The sequence below is a fragment of the Sus scrofa genome, chromosome 1 (assembly GCF_000003025.6).
Source record: "Sus scrofa isolate TJ Tabasco breed Duroc chromosome 1, Sscrofa11.1, whole genome shotgun sequence".
Lineage (NCBI taxonomy): Eukaryota > Metazoa > Chordata > Mammalia > Artiodactyla > Suidae > Sus > Sus scrofa.
This window is the reverse complement of record NC_010443.5, coordinates 11,623,288-11,648,127: the sequence shown is the minus strand read 5'-3', so window position 1 is coordinate 11,648,127 and position 24,840 is coordinate 11,623,288. Positions and strand designations below refer to the sequence as shown.

The following is a 24,840-nucleotide window of genomic DNA, read 5'->3' as shown; positions in this document are numbered from 1 at the left end:
GAGAAAACAAAACAAAACAATTTCACTTAAATTCTGAAACAGACGAAGCTTCCCTCTACCTCCTTTGAAAACAACCCGGTTCTGACAAATGACCCCTTTAGGAGTGGAAGCGGCACCTCTGCAGGGTCCTGCGGGCTGCACGCCAATGGGGGAGGACTTTGGCTACACCGCCAGGCAGTGGGCATGAGCAAACCTCGGAAGGCAGAGCTGGTCTGACCTGCAGAAAATCAGTACGTGTATCTCTAAGGTAAATTTATCACATGCTCAGTTTCATTCTTAAGTTTGATGTGCCTCACATTTTAAAATAGTTTTTTTTTTTAGGACCATAACCAAGACACATGGAAGTTCCCAGACTAGTGGTCGAATTGGAGCTGCAGTTGCCCGGCCTACACTACAGCCACAGCCACGCCAGATCTGAGGTGTCTGCGACATACACCACAGCTCACAGCAACACCAGATGCTTAACCCACTGAGCAAGGCCAGGGATGGAACCTGTGTCCTCATGGATACTACTCAGGTTTGTTACCAATGAGCCACAATGGGAACTCTCAAAAGTTGCTATTTCCATGTGACTTATCAGTTTTGATTCTCTGATCTGAACTTAACCAGCCTTTGGAACTCTTCATCCCAAAAGAATGACCTTTTTTTTTTTTTTTTTGTAAAATCAGAAAATAGTTCACATGAAAATAGTTATTTGCCTCTTTAAGATATTGAAGCATCTTTAAAATTGATTCAAAATATAAATTCTGGATTTAACTAAATCAGATCACTGATTTAAAATGAGTAGTGATGAAATATTGCAAAGCTACACCTGGATTTTATTTTCTCTCCAGCCTCTGAGAGCTTGGAAGCTGTCATGGCAAGTGGAGACTGAGTTTTCCTTAGAGGCTGAGGGTCCTTCTCAGCAAGGAACTGCACATCCCATCTTTTTCGGGTGAGTTGTCTATGACCTGAGCTCAGTTTCATGGCCAGCAGAGGTCTGATCACAGTTTCTAACTAGGATCTGGGACTGATTTGTGGTGTGACTGAAGAATGCCAAAAGGTCCAAGCAGGTCACAATATTTAGTCCATATGTGCACAGGAGACTGCGTCTGTGACATGGGGCCTATCACTTAGTTGGGGGGCTGTCTTGGGAACACCAAGGGCCAACCCTAAGCTCAGGCCAATTCCAGGATTTCCACAAGTCAGATGTCCTTTCTATGATTCCCTCCCACTGCCCAGGACTAAGGGCTGTCCTGTACAACCGTATGGGGCACCCCTGGGTGAAATCTAGCTTGTGTTCTACTAGGCAAGGAGTGCATCCAGGTGGGGGTGCCACAGCACACCTGAGCCGTGCCTCCAGGTAACTAGGACCGAGATGGCTGGTGACATCCCTGTCACCAACTAGAGAGGGAGTAACTCTCTGGTGAAGTGTGAACACTCGTCTAACCAGAGCCAGCATTTGGCAAGTTGAGGCTTCCTCTGGTCATTCCAAATCCTCAGGAACACGCATTATGGATTCTGGTGGTTTCCAGGTCACGGCTGTCTAGCTGTGCCTAAAGGAATTTCATGGGCTAAAGGGGACCCTTCTCAAAACGAGATTGAGAGGTAAAATGGAGCTCTTTTAAGAAAATGAGAAATGTATGCCTCTAAAGCTGAACCCATTTAAACAGCTAAAACTGACTGTATTAATAAGAACACTTTCCTGCCTTCTTGAACAGCCTATAGTTGGGCCTGGTCACACATTTTCTTGGCTGTCACTGGATATAAAATGTCTCTGTAGTGATTCCAGGGCCTATCAGGCACGCAGACCCTAAATGGTCCTGTCTGGGTTTCTCACTGGGCAGGTGCGCAGAACTCAGGAGCCCTCCATCAAGTAAAGCACAAGTGCTCAGTGGACACTTGGCAACGTCGTCTTGGCCACTCCGAAGTTATATTTCCTTCCCAGTTCTCAGTGTGTCCTCCAAATCAAGAGAGCAAGCAATGTGATGGAAAGAAAGCATTTTAAAAACCCATGCAGTGTGAAGGAAGGAAATGTACATCTGGTCTTCGTCCCAGGTTGCTGACACAGAGCTTTTAAGATCTTTGGAATTTCTTGAATGAGAGGGTAATGGGAACATCTTTTTTTTTTTTTCCCTCTAATTGAAGTACAGTTGATTTACAATGTGTTAATTTTTGCTGTACAGCAGGGGGATTCAGATATATCTACACACACACAAACTCTTTTTTAAAATGCTCTTTTCTGGAGTTCCCATCATGGCGCAGTGGTTAACAAATCTGACTAGGAACCATGAGGTTTCGGGTTCATTTCCTGGCCTTGCTCAGTGGGTTAAGGATCCGGCGTTGCCATGAGCTGTGGTGTAGGTTGCAGACGTGCCTCGGATCCCACATGGCTGTGGCTGTGGCGTAGGCCGGCGGCTACAGCTCTGATTAGATACCTAGCCTGTGACCCTCCATATGCTGTGGGTGTGGCCCAAAAAAGACAAAAAAAAAAAAAAATTCTTTTCCATTATGGTTTTACCACAGGACCCTGAACCTAGTCCTCTGTGCTGTACAGGAGGATCCTGTTGTTCAGCCCTCCATGTATCGTAGCTTTTACATCTGCTAACCTCAGCCTCCGCTCCTTGGCCACCACGGGTCTGTTCTCTGTGAGTCTGTTTTGTAGCTAGGTTCATTTGTATCATATTTTAGATTCCACATAAATGGTATGTGGTATTTGTCTTTCTCCTTCTGACTTCACTTAGTAAGATAATCTTTAGTTGCATCTATTTTGCTGCAAATGGCATTATTTTCTTTTTAATAGCTGAGTAGTATTCCACTGTATACACAGACTGCATCATCTTAATCCATTCATCTGTCAGTGGACATTTAGGTTGTTTCTGTGTCTTGGCTACTGTGAATAGTGATGCTTATGAACGCAGGGGTACATACACCTTCTTTAATTGTTTTGTCTGGATATAGGCCCAGGAGTGGGACTGCTGAATCATATGCCAACTCTATCCTTAGTTTTTGAAACTTCGTACTGTTTTACATAGTAGAAATGTAAGTTGGCACAACCACGAACAGTGTAGGAGGGTTCCCTTTTCTCCACATCCTCTGCAGCGTTTATTTGCAGATTTTTGAATGATGGCCATTCTGACTGGTATGAGGTGGTGTATATATACCTTGTTGCAGTTGTGATTTTTATTTCTCTAGTTAGCAATATTGAGCATTTTTTCATGTGCCTACTGACCATTTGTATTTATTCTTTAGAGAAATGTCTATTTAGGTCTTCTGCCCATTTTTTCAATTGGGCTTTCTGTTGTTGAGTTTTATGAGCTGTTTATACATTTTGGAAGGTGAGCCTTTTTCATGTTGTTTGCAAATATTTTCTCCCATGCCATAGACTGTCTTTTCATTTTCTTTTAATGCTTTTTAGGGCCGAACCCGTGGTATATGGTAGTTCCCAGGTTAGGGGCTGAATTGGAACTACAGCTGCCGGCCTACACCACAGCCACAGCAACACAGTATCCCAGCTGTGTCTGTGACCTACACCACAGCTCATGGCAACACTAGATCCCCGACCAACTGAGCAAGGCCAGGGATCAAATCCGCATCTTCATGGATTCGTTTCTGCTGTGCCACAACAGGAACTCCTGTCTCTCCATTTTGTATATGGTTTCCTCTGCTGTAAAAGCTTGGTAAGTTTTAGTAGGTCTCATTTATTTTTACTTTTGTTGCCTTAGGAGACTGACCTAAGAAAACATTGGTATGACTTTTGCGGAGAATGTTTTGCCTATGACCTCATCTAGGAGTTTTATGGAATCATGTCTTTAAGCCATCTTGAAATTTTTGTTTATGGTGAGAGGGTGTATTCTAACTTCATTGATTTACATGCAGCTGTGCAGTTTTCCCAGTACCACTTGCTGAAGACTTTTTCATTATGTTCTTGACTCTTCTGTCAAAAATAAATTAACTGTAGTGCATGTTTTAGCTCTAGGCTCTCTATCCTGTTCCACTGATCCATGTGTCTGTTTCTATGCCCATACCACACTGTCTTGCTCACTATAGCTTTGTAGTGTTGTCTAAAGTCTGAGAATCACCTCCTTTGTTCGTTTTCTTCAGGACTGCTTTGGCAATTCTGGGTCTTTTATGGTTCCATAGTAATTTTAGGATCATTCTAGTTCTGTGAAAAACGTCATGGGTAATTTGACAGGGGTTACATTAAATTTGTAGATTGTTTTGGGTAGTGTAGCCATTTTAACAATATTAATTCTTTCAATCCAAAGGCATGAGGGATCTTTCCATTTATTTAAGTCATCTTTAACTTTTTTTTGTCTTTTTGTCTTTTCTAGGGCGCACCCGCAGCACATGGAGGTTCCCAGGTCAGGGGTCCAATCAGAGCTGTAGCCGCTGGTCTACACCACACACAGCAACGTGGGATCCGAGTCGCATCTGCAACCCACACCACAGCTCACAGCAACACCGGATCCTTAACCCACTGAGCAAAGGCCAGGGATCAAACCCGCAACCTCATGGTTCCTCGTTGGATTTGTTAACCACTGCGCCACGATGGGAACTCCATCTTTAACTTTACTAATGTTTTAAAGTTTTTCACCTCCTTGGTCAGGTTTGCTGTATTTTATTTTCTTGGGGGGTGCGATTTTAAGAGGTATTTGTGGTTTTTTTTACATTCCCTTTTGGTATTTCATTGTTAGTATAAAGAAATGCAATCGACTTCTGCATGTTAATCTTGTATCCTGCTACTTTGCTGCATTTAACAGTTCTAGTAGTTTTCATGTGGAGTCTTTAGGGTTTTCTACATATAGTATGTCATCTGCATACAATGACAATTTTACCTCTTTCCACCCAATTTGGATACTTCTTATTTCTTCTTGTCTGATTGCTGACAGCTAGGACTTCCAACCATAGAAGAGGTGAGTGGCATCCTTGCCTTGTTCTGGATTTTAGTGGGAAGGCTTTCACCTTTTCTCTGTTGAGTATTATACTGTCTATAGGTTTGTCATAAATGGCTTTTATTATGTTATGTTCCCTCTATATGCACTTTAGTAAGAGGTTTTTATCATGAATTGATATACAATTTTGTCACGTGCTTTTTTTTCCATCAATTGAAATGATCATACGGTTTTTTGATTTTTGTTTATGTGGTGTATCACACTGATTGACTTGTATATGTTGAACCATCCTTGTGACCTTGGGATGCAATGAATCCCACTTGGTCACAGTATGTGATCTTTTTATGTGTTGTTGGATTTGGTTTGCTAATATTTTGTTGAGACTTTTTTACATCTATAGTCATCAAAGACATCAGCCTGTAATTTTCTTTTTTGGTAGTGTCTTGTCTGGTTTTGGTATCAGGATGATGGTGGGTTCGTAGAATGTCACTGGGAGTGTCCCCTCCTCTTCAACTTTTTGGAAGAATTTGAGAAGGACTGGTATAAGTTGTTCTTTGTACGTCTGGTAGAACTCACCTGTGAAGCCACCTTGGCCTGGACTTTTGTTTGTAGGGAGTTTTTAAATTACAGATGCTATTTCACTTCTAGTGATTGGTTTGTTTGATTTATCTATTTTTTTCTTGATTCAATCTTTGGAGGGCTTTATGTTTCTAGAAACTTGTCCATGTCTTCTAGGTTGCCAAATTTGTTGGCATATAATTGTTCATAGTATTCCCTATGGTTTTTTGTTTTTCTGCAGTGTTGGTTGTTATGTCTCCTTTCCATTTCTTATTTTATTTGGGTTCTCTCTCTATTCTTGATGAGCCTGGTCAGAAGTTTGTCAATCTTTTTTATCCTTTCAAAGAAATTTTTCTTTTAAAAATATTTTATTTCCTCTCTGATTTTTATTTCCTTCTGCTGAATTTAGGTTTTGTCCTTCTTTTTCTAATTGTTTTAAGTGGTGGGGTAGGTTGAGTTTTTTGGGTTTTTTTTTGTTTTTTGTTTTTTGTTTTGAGGAAGGCTTGTATTGCTATGAATGGCCCTCTGAGAAGTGCTTTTTCTGTATCCCACAGATTTTGTAGGGTTGTGTTTTTATTGTCATTTTTCCCTTCTGGTTTCACCATTGATCTATTGGTTTTTTTAGTAGTGTGTTGTTTAGTCTCCACATAACCTTTTTTTTTTCTTTCTTTTCCTGTGGTTGCCTTCTAGTTTCATGCCTTTGCAGTCAGAAAAGATCCTTGAGATAATTTCTATACACATAGATTTGCTGATGGTTGTTTTGTGCCCTAATATGTGGTCAAGTCTAGAGAATGTTCTGTGTGCATTTGAAAAGAACATGTATTCTAGGAGTTCCTGTCGTGGCACAGTGGTTAATGAATCTGGCATGGCTGTGAGCTGTGGTGTAGGCTGCAGACGCGGCTTGGATCCCATGTTACTATGGCTCTGGCATAGGCCAGTGGCTACAGCTCTGATTCGACCCCTAGCCTGGGAACCTCCATGTGCCACAGGAACAGCCCAAGAAATGGCAAAAAGACAAAGAAAAAAAAAAAAAAAAAAGAACATGTATTCTAGTTCCTTTTTAGAGTACTCTGCATTTATGTTAACAGCCTTTCTTAGTTCCTTCAGTATTTTTATTACCTCCTTTTTGAAATCTATTACACTAAAGAGGTCTGTTTAATTGTTCTTTCAGGGAAATTCTCCTGCTCTTTTAACTAGGAATGTTTCCTCTGCTTCTTCATTCCCTCTGTGGTCAAACCAGACTTCAGTCTCTTAAGGCTGTTTCTGCACAGCCAACCCCAGTTATCTCCCTAGGTCTTATCTCCAAAGCCTGAGCTTCAGGACCCAGCCTCTGCCTGCACCAATGGACTCATGTCTCAGGCTGGGGAGTGTAGGGCAGTGGCAATGACCATCTGTGTAGGTCTGTCCCTGTTCTGGCTGCTGCACTTTCCTCTGAGGCTCTGAAGCTCCCCTTCTTTCCTGGCTGATCTCCCTGCTGGTGAGGGGACTTCCCAGAGTACAGGAACCTTTCTTCTTTAAAAGCTCCATCCCAGGGGTACAGATCCTGTCCCAAATCCTTTTTCCTTTTGTCCTATCCAGTTACGAGGAGATCTTCTTGCTCTTTCATAAGCCTGAGTTCTTCTGCCAGTGTTCAATAGATTTCTGTGAGAACTGTTCCACATGTAGATGTATTTTTGATGTATTTGTGGGAGGAAGTGAGCTTGACATCCTACTACTCTGTCATCTTGTCTCAGGAGCATCTTTTGTTATTCATAACAAGTCCCTTTCAACCATACCTGAGTTTGTGCTAATGAGATGACCTTGGTGGCCAATAGAAAGCTTCAGGATAGAGAACACTTGCCAGGGGAACCAATTGTGTGACTGAAGGGTGTACCTTTCAGCCCCACACCTGGAGGGAAGAAGGGCTGGAAACAGCTCAACCACCAATGGCCAATGATGGAATCAATCATGCTTAGGTAAGGGAACCTCCATAAAACCCACCAAATGATGGGGTTTGGAAAGCTTCTGGTTTGGTGAACACACTGAGATGCTGGGAGGTGAGAAAACTATACAGGACATGGAAACTGTGCACTCGCTGCCCCCCATTCTTTGCATCATTTCCACTTGGCAGTTCCTGAGTTACACCCTTGACATTGATATACAAAAGTTTTTCTGTAAACCATTCTAGCAATTATTGAACAAGATCATGAAAACTGCCAACGTGCATAACCAGTTAGTCACAATTACAAGTGGCAACCTGGGACTTGCGACTCAAGCAGGGGCAGTTTTGAGGCACTGAACCCTTAAGCTGAGGGGGCTGTACTAACTCCAGGTAGTTAGTATCAGACTTGAATTAAATTGTTGGACACCCAGGTGGTGTCCAGAGAATGTGCTGGTGTTGGAGAAAACACATTTTGTGACCAAAGTGTTGAGAGTAAAAACAGTTCATATGGTCTGAGTCCAGGGTGAAAAGTCATGACCACCCCTGTACAGGGTCACTATAAACTGTGTGAGGTCAGTTGTAGTTTGTACCCATGATCAAACCAAACAAAACCTCTCAGAAGCACCTGAAGTTAAATCAAGGGTTTTGCTTTGACGGCCACTGAGGAAAAATTGTCATGGATCTGTTCTAAGAGGAGTATTTACAGGCAGCGTGAAGAATCATAAAAATAATGTTCTTAATCTTTGATGGCGATTGAGAATTGTATAGAGTGCTACAGAAAGGAAGAGAAAGCATTCTTACCCAAGCCCTCGATAGCAGTATTTCCTTCGGAACTGAAATGCATTCTGAACCACTTTCTCCACCAGCTTGAACGGCTGCTCTATCTTGGGCTGAGTCAGGGGGGTAAAGTGCACCACCCCCACATCCACCTTCATTGTCAGAAAACAGACACCATTTTACTGCCCGGTGTAACGGATTAAACATCGTAAGACACAGGACAGGTCATCAACAGCATGGTTTTCACAAATTTTTATGTAGACTTCAGTTTCCCCTTCTCTAGGCCTGTAAGATGCTACACTTGATCTGAGCTGATGCAAATCACAGCTGGTTGCATCTGTTCTATGACGGCATCCAGCAGACCTGTGCTTGATGATCCCTTAATTTTAGAATGCAGTGTTACAATGGCCTTTTAAAATCTATCCAAATATTACCATTAAAGTCAGTAGGCAGATAAGAGAGGGCTTTAAAATATCTTACTTAGCTTCCGAATGAATAAAAAATAAGCTGCTGCAACAGTTGTGACTGTAAGGCTAGACTTCAAAACAGAGAGACATGGCAGAGGGGCCCCCAGGGACCAGCTGGTGCTGAACTCCCCAGAAAGGGAATCAATTAGGACACCACTTGTTTGGACACAGACCCTGATGAATCAGCTGGACTGAATTCCTGACTGTCATCTGCACAGCCACATGACTTGCTGGTAGCAGCTTTAAACACCCCAAGAGTCACAGGAAGGATCCAAACTGAATGGAAACCCCCCATAAAAATTACTGTTGGAGTGTTAAGCTACTACCAGCTGTTGAGATTCTTTATCAAAAAATAGAACTTTTCAGGCTTTTCTGATAAGAGATTTATACTCTTCCCTGTTCTAAATAGGGACTCACAGCAATTCACGAGGATTTTTCAAAATAACAATGGGAAAGTATTGACAGTAAAGACTAAGGGAGAAATGGGGTCAAAGCAGTTAAACACACACACACAAATGCCTGACAGAGATGAGGGTCTAGGAAATGAGGATTCTAGTCGTAATTCACAAAAGCTTCCGTCTCTAAGAGATTATTGTTAACTCTGCCACTCAGAACATCATACAGACTCTACAAAGGCTAAGAAAGTACAGCAATTTTATGAAGTGCGGGTTGTACCACTGCTTTTCAAAAGGAATTCTGTATTTTAAAATTCCACAGAGGTTAGTTATCACATTCCATGCCTCTAAAGATCCTTGTGGCTACAAAACTCCTCCAAATTGGCCTGTATGTAATAATATGAGGATGGGGAAGTTTTTGTTTTATTTTTCTTTTTAGGTTGGAGGAAAAATACTTGCCTATGACATAAGGCTACGTGGACAAGAAAAAGTCAGACCAGAGCCATGCCCCGCCTCAGGCAACCTGGATGGGCTTCGAGAGGCGCTGGCACTCTGTCCTGAGGGCCTGAGCTGCCTTGCTGTGGGGCTGCCCCATCAGACCTCCTCCCCCTCCTCAGTCATCAGGTCCCCAGGTTTCAGATTAGCCACAGCTGCACCTACTGGCTGTCACTAGAAGTAGAAGAGTTCGCGCTGGGGATGTAGAGTACGGCTGGCAAACGCTGAGGTTGTTTTAAACAGCAGACTGAAAACTGCCAATGGAGAGGCTTTTCCACCTGAAAATGCTCCCTTAAATATCCATCAACCTCCAGACTATTTTAGTGACGATTATACGCCTTTGGTTGTCACTCCACTGCACAGAGTGACGATCTCAATGTTCTTATTAAAATTTGGTAATTTTCAAGCTGTGTTGTACATGTCTCTCCAAGTTTACTAACAAGTTCTTCCCATAGGAAACGAAATGCTTTGGTTAAAAGGCTAGGGCTTTTCTCAGACCTTCACACAAATACCATGGAACGAGTCTGGGGTCAACACAAAGAGTCACTGAAGAGCTTGAGGGCCTGGGGAGGTGACTCAGGGACTGAGTGGACGGGAGGAAGAAAGATGCTTCACCTGAGAGCCTTGCTACAGAAGGAAAAAGAGGAGGAGGTCTGTGGGTGGGGAGAGAAACGAAGCCAGCCCACATTTGAGACAGTGAACTGCAGTCAATGGCCATCCCCACCTGCCTCCTGATGATCTGAGAAGGTTCTAGGCCATTCTCTAGACTTCACCCCACTCCTTCCCAGCATCTCTGCTCACGGGCATTCCTGTTCCAACCTTTCATGCTGCCAACCCTCCATGACTCGGCTCCTTCAACCCTGCCAACCCAATCCCTCCAAGTTAGTTCTGATAGGATTCTGCCAGTCTCCAGAGAAAATAACCTTTTAGCAAATTATGAGGTAAAATTAAACCCCCCTGAACCTAAACTCATAAAATATTATCCAAACTCTTAATATTCAAACACAATTAAGACCAACAGCACAAAACCAGAGTCAGACACATTCTCCTTCCAGAAACTGCCACTTCCAGAATCCTCGGATTTGCAAAACTTGGCCTCATCTTTATTTGCCTGATATTCCTTTGCGATTCGGCTGGTGTTTGCAAATACAGGAAATGTCTAATATTTGTAAACGCTAGGTTTTAAAACTCTGTATAAACATAGCAGCACTTCATGCTGGAGTTCCTGTCATGGCACAGTGGTTAACGAATCCGACTAGGAACCATAAGGTTGCGGGTTCGATCCCTGGCCTTGCTCAGTGGGTTATGGATCTGGCGTTGCTGTGAGCTGTGGTGTGGTTTGCAGACATGGCTCGGATCCTGCGTTGCTGTGGCTCTGGTGTAGGCTGGCAGCTATAGCTCCGATTCGACCCCTAGCCTGGGAACCTCCATATGCCGCGGGAGCAGCTCAGGAAAAGGCAAAAAGACAAAATAAATAAATAAATAAATAAAATAAAAATAAATAAACACATCAGCACCTCATATAAACTGAAGCAGCTGACTTGCAAAATTTGAATATAATTTTGATACCCAGTTAAGTTGGCTAATAGTATATTTTGGCTAAAATGAAATTTCCACTCACAATCAAATACTATTTAATGGAGGACTCATAAAACTCAGTGTCAGAAAGGCTCTTCCAGTCACACGTCTGGCTTTTCCAGGAAACCCGTACCACCCTTGTCTCTACTCCTGCCTCCAAAAGCAGGTCTCAGAATTATTCCTAATGATGGAGCCTGTTTTCTCTAGAACCACAGGAAAGCTGCTTGGTAACTATGTAACAGATACAAAAATGCTTTTTACTTATAAAATGAATGCTTATTTAAAATTTACAACTCTTATTTTTCCTTCCTTGAGTTTTAAGTCTTCTACAGGGTTTGATTACAAAAAACAAATCAGTACATAGGTACCAGATGCACTTAAAAATTCTAGTTTAAACGTTGCTAGTCTTGGAGTTCCTGTTGTGGCTCTGTGGTAACAACCCCAACTAGAATCCATGAGGACGTGAGTTCGACTCCTGGCCTCGCTCAGTGGGTTAAGGATCTGGTGTTACCATGAGCTTTGGTGTAGGTCACAGATGTGACTCGGATCCCATGTTGCCGTGGCTGTGGCGTAGGCCGGCAGCTGTTAACTGTGATTCGACCCTTAGTCTGGGAACTTCCATATGCTGTGGGTGAGGCTATAAAAAAAAAAAAAAGACAAAAAAAAAAAAGAATGTTGCCAGTCTCTTTCCAAACTCAAGTCCATCCGTGTACCAAAATGACCTACTAAGATTTTAAATTAGAGGATTTATAGTGACTTGAACTTGAAAGTCAATGCTGCACAAAGCTGAAGTTATGTTTCTTAGTATCAGCAGCCTTACCAGAGACTAGAGGCAGCTGTCCCATCTTCCAGGCTAGGGTGCCTAGGACAGGATGGGTTATGAGCTCAGAAAAACACTTAGGACTCATAAGACAACCAGGGTAAGAAGTTATTAAATCTTAGCTATTGCCACCTCCGATCTTGACTCAACATGGTGTGGGGAACGCAGAAGATCGCACAGTTTCTGACTTTGAGATAATCGTAATATGCCAAATAGTAAATAACTACCACATGAAAAGGTACAAAACAGTACTGGCCATTATCTGAGAAGGGGTCTTCAACACCGCCCACAGCGTTCACAACTACTAAAGGACAAGCCAGTGGAGAGGAAAACAATTAGGAAGTTAACAGTTTACTTAGCCCAAATATAACCATAACCGAGAAAGAGAAGGAATGATGGGGAAAAAAAGAATGACTACAGGGAATATTCGAGACGACTTCAAGGACAATACAAGAAGGATTCAGAGTTCAAGGTGGTAACCTCGGACCTGTGCTGGAGGGAATGGGAAGGGTCCAGCGGTTCCACGGTGGTCAGCACCACTTGATGGAACATGGGGCCACAGTCTGGGAGAGTCACCTTCAGTGCCCGATGAAGTGACAGAGTAGGGTGAGCACGCTGGGGGATGCGTGGTTCTTCTACCTACTGGTTCCTACTGACTCCTCAAGTGCCTATGCTGAGCTAACGTCCATCTCACAGGCCCTCAGGTTACAACATCCTCTGATCAGGGCAGCAGTCCAAGTCATCACTGCCGAGGATATTATAATTACACATTTAGTAGAAAAACCAATCACTTACAAATACATAGACCAAATTTCCTAGAACTGTTAATAAAACATAATTTATGTCCATAATTCCTGTCCCAAGCCCAACTGAAGGACAGAATTTCCACTGTAAAATCTTTTAACTCGGAGTTCCTGTTGTGGCTTAGCAGGTTAAGAATCCCACCAGTATCCATGAGGACTCAGGTTTGACCCCTGGCCTTGCTCAGTGGGTTAAGGATCCGGCATTGTGTGAGCTGCAGCATAGGTTGCAGATGTGGCTCGGATCCTGAGTTGCTGTGACACAGGTCGGTGGCTGCAGCTTTAATCTGACCCCTAGGCCTGGGAACCTCCATATGCCGTGGGTGCAGCCCTAAAAAAGACAAAAGAGAAAAAAGAAAAACCAACCCCATGACTCAAATACTCTAATATCATCCCAGGTATTCGAAACCAAGGTATTCAACGAGGACTGACACTCTCTTAGGACCTATAGCTCGCTCTTTAAAGTTTACAGTCTGTGTTTGTTATTGAAACAATACATATTTCTGCAGATATCCTACCACACCTTTGCCCCCTATGGCTGTCCGAGTGGCTCGTCTTTCTTCTCCTCCCTGGAATCACCAACAGAACAGATTTCACATAGTCACAGCATCCCCTCTCAGAGCACGCACCTGTGTGCAAGCGCCTGTAAGAAGCAAGCCCCAGAGGTGTGGGGGGGCTGGGGGGAGAGTGCTTTTTACCGCGTATGTTATACATGTTAGTGTGTGTGCGTATGTTAAGTCGTGCCTACTGTGAATGTTATTATACACGTTAGTGTGCGTACCTAAGTCGTGCCTACTGTGTGTTAGTATGTGTACATATGTAAGTCATCCCTGCTAGTAGCTGCAACCTCTTGGTCCCAGTAAAGGAAACAATTTCAGGGAGGTGAACACTTCATTCCAGACAAAGTACAAGGGGGACAAGCACTAACAAACACTGGACTAGGATTTTCTGTTATACTTACCCTGGTGGTGTCCAACGACCACAGGGAGCACTCCTTTCTAAAACCATGACCTTCCCCACAGCCACGACTTTGGTACTGGTGGACGGGAAGCACTTGGAGGTGCCCGCGTCGCTGAAGTTCCCTGCCAGGGCCTGACCTCCAGTTTTGTTTCATGGGTTCAGGGAAATTCCGGCACCTCAGAATCAATCAGCTCCTTAGGGATGGTTTCAATCTAAGCAACTCACAAGATACTCAATAACCGCTGCTATGATGATGATGATGAAAGACTTAAACGCATCTGGATGCAAATGTGACATTAATTCCTACTGAGTCATAACTGCCAAAGATACACTCAAGCTGACTAGTCAGGACATTCCCTTCCTATAAACGTTGCTTGACGCGCAAAGCTCCACCATGGTGAGAAGCTAGTGCAGGGGTACGGGGCGGGGCGGTACACAGACTGAAGGCACCGAGCCTGAGCCTCACCACCCATTGGCACAGGGTTCTCCTAGTCCTGTGCTCTCGGCACCCAGCCCAGCTCTCCTTTGGCGGGGGTTTAAGTGCGTTCGTGTCTTCCTGCTCATCCTGTTTCTGACTCGAAAGACTTTCTGTTCTTTGAAAGGTGAATTCCATAGCTACTGGATCTCTTCTCATGCCGATTTTTACTAGTTTAACTCCTGGAGATTTGGGGGAACCTCCTATGTATGTAACCAGAGATATAAAAATAAATGAGAAATGATTACAACTGCTGCAAGCTAACTTGGCAACATCACGAAGTCCAAAGGAACCCACCCAGGACCAGAGAGTGTGGACTGGGACTGAGATGGAGAAGGCCCAGCTGGGCAGAGAGGCAGAGTCCCAGCGAAGGAGGACAAAGTCCAGGAAGAAGGGAAGAGGGGGAGGTAAGGGCCAGGGCTTAGTCCACAACCCAAGACACTACCAATAAATGATGCTACTTTTTTTTTCTTTAAAAAAAAAACCTCACTCCTGTTCTTCAAAATAATGTGCCAAGAGAATGCAATGGTAAGGCCACAACAAACACATATTTATATAATTTGAGGCTGAAAAAACTACATTGATTTACAAGTGTCACCACAAAATCAAAGACTGTCTTAATACTCTAAAATAATGTTATGAAGACAACATACACAAATCCTCAAGATTCTCTGACATGAAGACTTAAGAAGGAGTAACATAATGTTGCAAAAATAAAGTGATAAATATTAGAGCAAACAGCAGGGTAACTTATACGCACAAACACATTCTTGACTTGCAGAGTCCTCAGAGCCAGGAGGGCCCCCCAGACACCCAGGAACACACACCAACCAGAGAAGAGTTACCTTCATTTTCAACACAGTCCTCACTCCGATCTGCAAACTACCAATTCTAAAAGAGAAAGTCTTCAGGGCTGCCGAAAGCATTACTATAAAGCTAAAAGGACCATAAAGATGGAGCAAGATAATGTACTGATTGTGCTCAGAGCTGATACTGTTCATTTCAGAGTCAGAAGAAACCCACTATTTTAGGATTAAGTCGATCACTTCAAATGTGTGAGACTGGAGCAGGTAACCATCTTACTCTTACTCTGAACTTTCATTATTTTCAAGGTTGAAGAGAAAGCAAATGAGAGACACTGTTGTGTTTTCAAATCAGAACCCCGCCTTTACACTGGAATTAAGCGGGTGGCATTTTAAACATAAAGACTGGGCATCATAATGAGAGTAGGAGTGCTGGGCCGCAGGCTGGGGGCCTGACTAAAGCCAGATGATGCTCCCAAGAGCAGAGAGCCATGAGCTACAAGTTTGGAGAACTTCTCCATCAAAGGTGTGGTATCACTGCTATTATTTCTCAAATATTCAAGTTAGCAATTGTTTGAGAGAAAAGAGATGCTTCTCTGAATATTCAGATTATCATCACCAAGAAAAACACACTACAGGAATCACATATAATTTCTTCTGAAAAACGGATAAATGAAAAAATCTGAAAGAAAACAGATGGACTGCTACGTAGCTGGCCAGCTACTGCAGTCAGAGTCACTCATGGACTTGGCCTGAGTGAGAAGCAAATGTTTACATGTAAAACTACAGAGATGTCGGAGCTCACTTGCTTCTGCAGCTTAATCCAGACTACCAGAGAGAAACGGCTCATTATGATGATACTTGAAAATATATTCTGTTCCAAATGGAGGTAGGGCAGTGCTACGACTACATAAAGGGCTTAAACAATCACAATATTCTGTAGATAAGCAATGAGACCCTGCTGTCTAGCACAGGGAACTACATCTAGTCACTTGGGTGATGGAACAGGATGGAGGATAATGTGAGAAAAAGAATGTGTGTATATATATGTATGACTGGGTCACTTTGCTGCACAGCAGAAATTGACAGAACACTGTAAATCAACTATAATAAAAAATAATAAAAATCTTTTAAAAATTACAATATTCTGAGCCTAAATCCTACCTTCCTGCTACTCCATTTTATGCACCTTAGTGAAATTACTTCTCTGGAGCTTAGTTTTTTTCCCCTGTAAAATAAGGATTTCTATTATCTCAGAGGCTTATTTTAAGAATTAAATATCACAGTGCCTCAAAGAGTACTTAGCATATAAGAAGTTTATAAATGGTAGATATAATTATTACATCAAGATTATAAAACCAAAGAGTTGCAAAATTCCTTGAAGTGATGGTCTCATTTAAAAAGGACCAAATTATAATTACAGTATCACATTACTGTTATTTTGTATACTCAAAATCAGTCTCTGAATTTGTTCAACAAACATGTATTGTACCTCTACTATAAGCCAGGCCCCATTCCCGGTGCAGGAGAATCAGCAATGATCAAGACAGAGGGAAAGCCTTGCCCTTGTGAAGTTTACATTCCAGAGGTCTTAAACCAGAGTAAGCAGTTGGGTGCTCACAGGGGGCAAAATTCTTGATTTTGATGTTGAGAAACAAAGGATTTGTTGATTGAATGGATGTTGGATATGGAATCGAGAATGCTTTTAAGATCCAGGGTCTACCAAATGGAAGGGCGAGTCTGCCATTAATGGACACTGGAAACTGGGGAGAACTGGAGTGGGGAAGGTGGAAGAGCAGGTCTATCCCTGACAGGGCTGAGACGGCCAGCAATGACGTCAGGCTGGCAGCAGGAGATACAACCTGGATCTTCAGTGGGAAGGGCGGGGGACAACACAGACTAAGGTAAAGATGCACTAAGATGAGACTTCTCTGGGAAAGCCTATGGACTTAAAAGATTTAATTCTCTTCAATATCCATACTGGACGTAGATGAGAATGCCAATGAATTATATTTTACTATATACCTCTATTTTCTAGTACCTTTTTTTTGTATAAGAAGCTCTGCCTTGGGAGTTCCTGTCATGGCGCAGTGGTTAACGAATCCGACTAGGAACCACGAGGTTGCGGGTTCGATCCCTGGCCTTGCTCAGTGGGTTAACAATCCGGCGTTGCCGTGAGCTGTGGTGTAGGTCACAGACGCGGCTCGGATCCCGCGTTACTGTGGCTCTGACATAGGCTGGCAGCTACAGCTACGATTCGACCCCTAGCCTGGGAACCACCATATGCCGCAGGAGCGGCCCAAGAAATGGCAAAAAGCCCAAAAAAAAAAAAAAAAAAGAAGCTCTGCCTTGGGTGAAAGGTCTATAGTTAATGAAAGTTATTTGCATTTCAGAAGTTTGCCTTTTTAAAACAGGCAGTTAATATAATATAGGATAAGTGTTCTCAGCAGGCTAAAAAATATTTTGAGGAGTTTCTACCGTGGCTCAGCAGAAACGAATCTGACTAGTATCATGGAGGACGCAGGTTCAATCCGTGGCCTCAGTGGATTAAGGATCCAGCATTGCCATGAGCTGTGGTGTAGGTTGCAGAAGTGGCTCAGATCCTGCATTGCTAGGGTTTTGATGTAGGCCAGGATATAGCTCCAATTCGACCCTAGCCTGGGAACCTCCATATGCCTTGGATGTGGCCCTAAAAAGACAAAAAAAAAAAAAAAAAACCAATGTTTTGAAAATAGTGATGGGATAAATGGGATTAAGATGGTGGAGTAGAAGGACTGGAGCTCACCTTCTCTCATAAAACCAACAAAATTACAACCAACCCCTGAATAACCTTCAATTGAACAGACTGCAATCTATCAAAAAAGATATCCTACTCCAGAAGACAAAGAGGCCACATCAAGAGATAGGAGGGGTGATTACGTGATGTAAGCAACCCCATACCTGCTGGGTGGGCATCCCACAGACTGGAAAGTAACTACATCACAGAGACTCAGCTACAGGAGTGAGAGTTCTGAGCCCCACACGAGGTCCCCACACCAGGGGTCTGGCATTGGGAAAAAGAGCCCTGGAGCATTTGGCATTGAAGGCCAGTGGCACTTGTGCACAGGAGCTTCCTGGGATTGGGGGAAATGGAGACCCCATTCTTGAAAGGTGCACACAGGTGTTCATGTGCACTGGGTCCCAGAGCAAAGCAGAGACTCCATAACGATCTGGGTCAGACCTAACTACACTTCTTGGAGGATCTCCTGGGAAAAGAGGGGGTGACTGTGGCTCACTATGGGGGAAGGACATTGGAGGCAAAACTCTCTGGGATAATCATCAGAGTATGTTCCTCTAGAGGTGGCCGTTTTGGGAAAATCTAGCCCCGCCCACCAGCACTGAGCAGTCCCAGGACAAACAATAATCCAGGTGGGATAACAGACCCACCCATCAGCAAACAGGCTGCCAAAAGACTGCCCCCCGCCAGCACACAACCACCTCAAATCTCCCCCAGAAAAAGCCCCACCCACCAGAGGGAAAAGAATCAGTTCTACCTACCAGTGGCAGGCACCAGTCCCTCCCACCAGGAAGTCTACAGCAAGCCCCCCATACCAACTTCAGCCACAAGGGCAGCAGACATCAGAAGCAAGAGAGGCTGCAACTCTACTGTCTGCAAAAAGGAGACCACACCAAAAATCTATACAAAATGAAAAGGCAGAGAAATATGTCTCAGATAATGGAGCAAGAAAAACCCCAGAAAAACAGCTAACTAATCTGGAGATTATCAGCCTCCATGAAAAAGACCTTAGGCTGATAAAAGTAAAGATGATTCAAGGAGTTGGAAATAAACAGGAGGCAAAGGTTGATAAATTACAAGAACTACTGAGCAAAGAAATATCAAGAAATACTGATAGAAAGAAATTCAAGGGTTAAGGATTAAGTGAGCAAAGATGCAAAATACAATAACTGCAATAAAAAGCTCACTAGAAGCAACCAACAGGAGAATAAAGGAGGCAGAAGAACGAATAAATGAGGTGGAGGACAGACTAGTAGAAATCATTGATGTGAAACCGAAAGCAGAAAAAAGACTGAATACTTGAAGAGATAATGGCCGAAAACATCCCTAACATGGGAAAGGAACCACTCACTCAAATCCAGGAAGCACAACGAGTACCACAGAAAATAAACCCAAGGAGGAACAACCCGAGACACGTATTAATCAAACTGACCAAAATTAAAGACAAGGAGAAAATATTGAAAGAAGCTAGGGAAAAGAAATAACATACAAGGGAACCCCAATAAGGTTATCAGCAGATTTTTCAGCAGAAACTCTGCAGACAAGAAAGAAGTGGCATGATATACTTAATGTGATGAAAGGCAAAAACCTCCAACCAAGATTACTCTACCCAGCAAGGCTCTCATTGACACTTGAAGGGAAAATCAAAAGATTTACAGACAAGCAAAAGCTAAGAGAATTCAGCACCACTAAACCAGCTTTACAACAAACACTAAAGGAACTTTTCTAGGTGGAAAAGAAAAGGCCACAACTATAAACAAAAATATTACAAATGACGAGGCTCACCAGTAAATGCATACATATAGCAAAGGTAAAGAAATCATCAACACACAAATATGCTACAAAACTGGAAATCATGAGAAGAGGAGAGTACAAATGCAGGACACTGGAGATGCACTTGCAATTAAGAGAGCAACAGCTTATAACAATCTCGTATACTATATCAAAACCTCAGGGAAACTGCAAACCAAATACCTACAATAGATACACACACAAATAAGAAAAAGCAACTCAAATATAACACTGAAGATAGTCATCAAATCACAAGGGAGCGAACAAGAGAAGAAGGGAAGAAAAAAGACCAACAAAAACAAACCCAGGAGTTCCCATCATGGCACAGCAGAAACAAACCCAACTAGGAACCATGAGGTGGTAGGTTGGAACCATGGCCTTGCTCAGTGGGTTAAGGATCCCGTGTTGCCTTGAGCTGTGGTGCAGGTTGCAGAAGTGGCTCGGATCTGCTGTTGCTGTGGCTCTGGTGCTGGCAGGCAGCTATAGCCCCAATTAGACCCCTAGCCTGGGAACCTCCACATGCCGTGGATGCTGCCCTAAAAAGACCAAAAAAAAAATCCAAAACAGTGACTAAAATGGCAATGAGAGCATATATATCAATAATTACCTTAAATGTAAATGCACTAAATGCCCCAACCAAAAGACACAGACTGGCTGAATGGAAACAAAAACAAGACCCACATATATGCTGTCTTCAAGAAACCCACTTCACTTCTAGGGACACATACAAATTGAAAGGAAGAGGATGGAAGAAAATATACCATGCAAACAGGAATCAAAAGAAAGCTGGGGTAGCAATACTCATTACTCATATCAGACAAAAAAGACCTTAAAGAATATTATAAGAGACAAAGAAGGATATTACATAATGATCAAAGGATCAATCCAAGAAGAAGATTTAACAATTGTAAATATATATGCACCCGACATAGGATCATCTCAATACACAAGGCAACTGCTAATAACCTTAAAGGGAGAAATTGACAATGACACAATTAATAGCAGGGGACTTTAACACCCCACTTACAGCTATGGACAGATCACCCAGACAGAAGATCAACAAGGAAACACAGGTCCTAAATGATGCATTAGACAAGATGACTTAATAGGCACTTATAAAACCTTCCATCCAAAAGCTGCAGAATACACATTCTTCTCAAGTGCAGACGGAACATTCTCTAGGAGAGATCACGTTCTGGGCCACAAATCAAGCCTTGGTGACTTTAAGAAAACTGAAATCATATCAAGCATCTTTTCTGACCACAATGCTTTATGACTGGAAATCAACAAGAAAAAAACCTGCAAAAAAAACAAACGTGGAGACTAAACAACATGCTACTAAACAACCAACAGATCACTGAAGAAATCAAAGAGGAAATTAAATACCTAGATGCAAACAACAACAAAGACACAACAATCCAAAAGGTATGAGATGCAGCAAAAGCCGTTCTAAGAGGGAAGTTTATAGCAATACACGATTACCTCAGGAAGTAAGAAAAGCTGAAATAAACAATCTAACTTTACATCTAAAGCAGGTAGAGAGAGGAACAGACAAGTCCTAAAGCTAGCAGAAGGAAAGAAATCATAAAGATGAGAGCAGAAATCAATGAAATAGAAACAAAGAAAACCACAGAAAAGATCAATGAAACTAAATGCTGGTTCTTGGAAAGGATCAACAAAATTGACAAACCCTTAGCCAGACTCATCAAGAAAAAAAGAGAGGACTCAAATCAATAAAATAAGAAATGAAAAAGGAGAAGTTACAACAGACACCATGGAAATACAAAGGTTCATAAGACACTACAAGCAACTATATGCCAATAAAATGTTCAACCTAGAAGAAATGGACATATTCTTAGAAAAGTACAATTTCCCAAGACTAAACAAAGATGAAATAGAAAAGATGAATGGACCAATCACAAGTAATGAAGTTGAAACTGTGATTAAAAACTTCCAAGAAACAAAAGTTCAGGACCAGATGGCTTCATAGGCAAATTCTATCAAACATTTAGAGAAGAGATAATAAGACCTATCCTTCTAAAACTATTCCAAAAAATTGCAGAGAAAGGGACACTCCCAAACTCATTCTATGAGGCCACTATCACCTCGATACCAAAACCAAAGATACCACAAAAAAAGAAAATTACAGGCCAATTTCACTAATGAACATAGATGCAAAAATCCTCAACAAAACACTAGCCAACCGAACCCAACAATACCTTAAATGTAAATGCACTAAATGCCCCAACCAAAAGACACAGACTGGCTGAATGGAAACAAAAATTAAATTAAATTAAAAAGATTGTACATCATGATCAAGTGGGATTTATCCCAGAGATGCAAGGATTCTTCAATATCTGCAAATCGATCAGTGTGATACACCACATTAACAAACTGAAGAATTAAAACCATACGATCCTCTCAATAGATGCAGAAAAAACCTTCTACAAAATCCAACACCCATTTCTGATAAAAACCCTCCAGAAAGTGGGAGCAGAGAGAACCTACCTACATAATAAAGGCATGTATCACAAACCCAGAGCTAACATCATTCGCAGTGGTGAAAACCTGAAAGAATTCCCACTGAGGTCAGGAACAAGACAAGGATGTTCACTCTCGCCACCACTAATCAACACAGTTTTGGAAGTCCTAGCCACAGCAATCAGGGAAGAAAAAGAAATACAAGGAATCCAAATTGGATAGGAAGAAGTAAAACTATCACTATTTGCAGATGACATGATATACCTAGAAAACCCTAAAGATGCTACCAGAAAACTGTTAGAGCTCATCAATGAATCTGGCAAAGTCGCAGGATACAAAATTAACACACAGATATCGACTGCATTTTTATATACTAACGAGGAAAGATCAGAAAGAGAAATTAGGGAAACAATCCCATTTACCATCACATCAAAAAGAATAAAATACTTAGGAATAAACCTACCTAAGGTGATAAAAGACCTGTACTCTGAAAACTAAAAGATGCTCATGAAAGAAATCAAAGATGACACAAACAGATGGAAAGACATACCATGCTCTCGGACTGGAAGAATCAAGATTATCAAAATGACTATACCCAGGGCAATCTACAGATTCAGTACAATCCCTATTAAAGTACCAAGGACATTTTCCACAGAACTAGAACAAAATATTTTAAAGTTTGTTTGAAAGCACAAAAGACCTAGAACAGCCAAAGCCATTCTAAGAAATAAAAATGGAGCTGGAGGAATCAGGCTCCCTTACCTCAGACTATACTACAAAGCTACAGTCATCAAAACTGCATGGTATTGGCACAAAGACAGAAATATAGATAGATCAGTGGAACAGGATAGAGAGCCCAGAATTAAACCCACGCACCTACAGCCAACTAATCTATGACAAAGGAGGCAAGAATACACAAAGGAGAAAAGACATTCCCTTCAATAAATGGTGCTGGGAAAACTGGACAGCCACATGTAAAAGAACGAAATTAGAACACTTCCTAATGCCATACACAAAAATAAACTCAAAATGGATTAAAGACCTAGATAAAAGACCAGACACTATAAAACCCTTAGAGGAAAAGATAGGCCGAACACTCTTCGACAGAAACCACAGCAGTATCTTCTCAGACCCACCACCTAGAGTAATGACAACAAAAACAAAAACAAACAATGGGACCTAATTAAACTTAGAAGTTTCTGCACAGCAAAGGAAACCCTAAACAAAACACAAAGACAGCCCACAGAATGGGAGAAAATATTTGCAAATGAAGCGACTGACAAGGGATCAATCTCCAAAATTTATAAATACCTCCTATAGCTCAATACCAAAAAAAAAAAAAAAAAAACCCACAAACAACCCCATCAAAAAATGGGCAGAAGATCTAAACAGACAATTCTCCAAAGGCATACAGATGGCCAAAAAACACAAGAAAAGATGTCCAACATCACTCATTATTAGAGGAATACAAATCAAAACCACTATGACGTACCACCTCACACCAGCCAGAATGGCCAGCATCAAAAAGAATACAAATGCTGGAGAGGGTGTGGAGAAAAGGGAACCCTATTACACTGTTGGTGGGAATGAAAACTGGTGCAACCACTGTAGAAAACAGTATGGAGATTCCTAAAAAAAACTAAAAATAGAATTACCATTTGATCCAGCAGTCCTACTCCTGGGCATCTATCCAGAGAAAACCATGACTTGAAAAGATATATGCAACTCCTTGGAGTTCCCTTCGTGCAGTGGTTAACAAATCCAACTAGGAACCATGAGGTTGTGGGTTTGAACCCTGGCTTTGCTCAGTGGGTTAAGGATCTGGTGTTGCCGTGAGCTGTGCTGTAGGTTACAGATGAGGCTCGGATCTGGTGTTGCTATGGCTCTGATTCAGCCCCTAGCCTGGGAACCTCCATATGCCATGGGAGCGGCCCAAGAAATGGCAAAAAGACAAAAAAGAAAAGAAAAGAAAAAAAGAAAAGATACATGCACCCCAGTGTTCATTGTAGCACTCTATACAATAGCCAAGGCATGGAAACAACCTAGATGTCCACTGACAGAGGAGTGGATAAAGACAACGTAGTACATATACACAATGGAATATTACTCAGCCATTAAAAGGAAATAATAGCATTTGCAGCAACATGGACGGACTTATAAATTATCATGCTAAGTGAAGTTAGACAGTGAGACACCAATGTCATATTCTGTCACTTACATGTGGAATCTAAAAAAAAAAAAATGACACAATGAACTTCTTTGCAGAATAGATACGGTCTCACAGATCTTGAAAAACTTATGGACTCCAAAGGAGACAAGGAGATGTGCTGCGGGTTTTGGATGGAAATGCTATAAAACTGGGAAAATTAGGTTGTGATAACTATTGTACAACTATAAATGTAATAAAATTCATTGAGTTAAAAAAAAGAAAATAGTAATGTACCTTAAAGCATGCTTAACCCATTTATCTTCAGTGAGATGCACTGTGTTGGAGGTCAGATTGGGAGGAGACTGGTCCCTCCACCTGCCACCAGTAGCCTCAGCAGAGATAAGTCTGCACCGCAACCATGGCAGGGGCAACACAAGCCAAGACACTAAAGGGATCTGGCACATTTCCTGGTACATTGGTAATAACAAAAAATGCTATTAATGTTAGGGCCTGAAATTCAACCCTACTTCATCCAGTTTTTTTTTTTTTTTGCTTTTTAGGGCTGTACCTACATATGGAGGTTTCCAGGTTAGGGGTCAATCTGAGCTACAGCTGCTGGCCTACATCACAGCCACAAAAACTCCAGATCTGAGCCACATATGACCTTCACGGCAATGCTGGATCCTTACTTATTCCACCGAGCGAGGCCAGGGATCGAAC

The 24,840-nt window shown here is 42.1% G+C and overlaps 1 protein-coding gene and 1 long non-coding RNA gene across 3 annotated transcripts in view; one reads left to right on the top strand and one right to left on the bottom strand.

Moving 5' to 3' along the window:
• Positions 1–24,840, bottom strand: part of TFB1M (transcription factor B1, mitochondrial) — an 84,464-nt gene that overhangs the window by 2,529 nt on the left and 57,095 nt on the right. For both annotated transcript variants that reach the window (XM_021083526.1, NM_001128475.1), the window contains 1 exon segment: positions 8,155–8,282. In XM_021083526.1, the coding sequence (XP_020939185.1) occupies positions 8,155–8,282 (128 nt within the window).
• On the top strand, positions 447–9,893 carry LOC106508808. The gene is made up of 2 exons (XR_001305872.2): positions 447–2,086; positions 9,432–9,893. It is a non-coding gene; the product is annotated as an uncharacterized LOC106508808 (long non-coding RNA).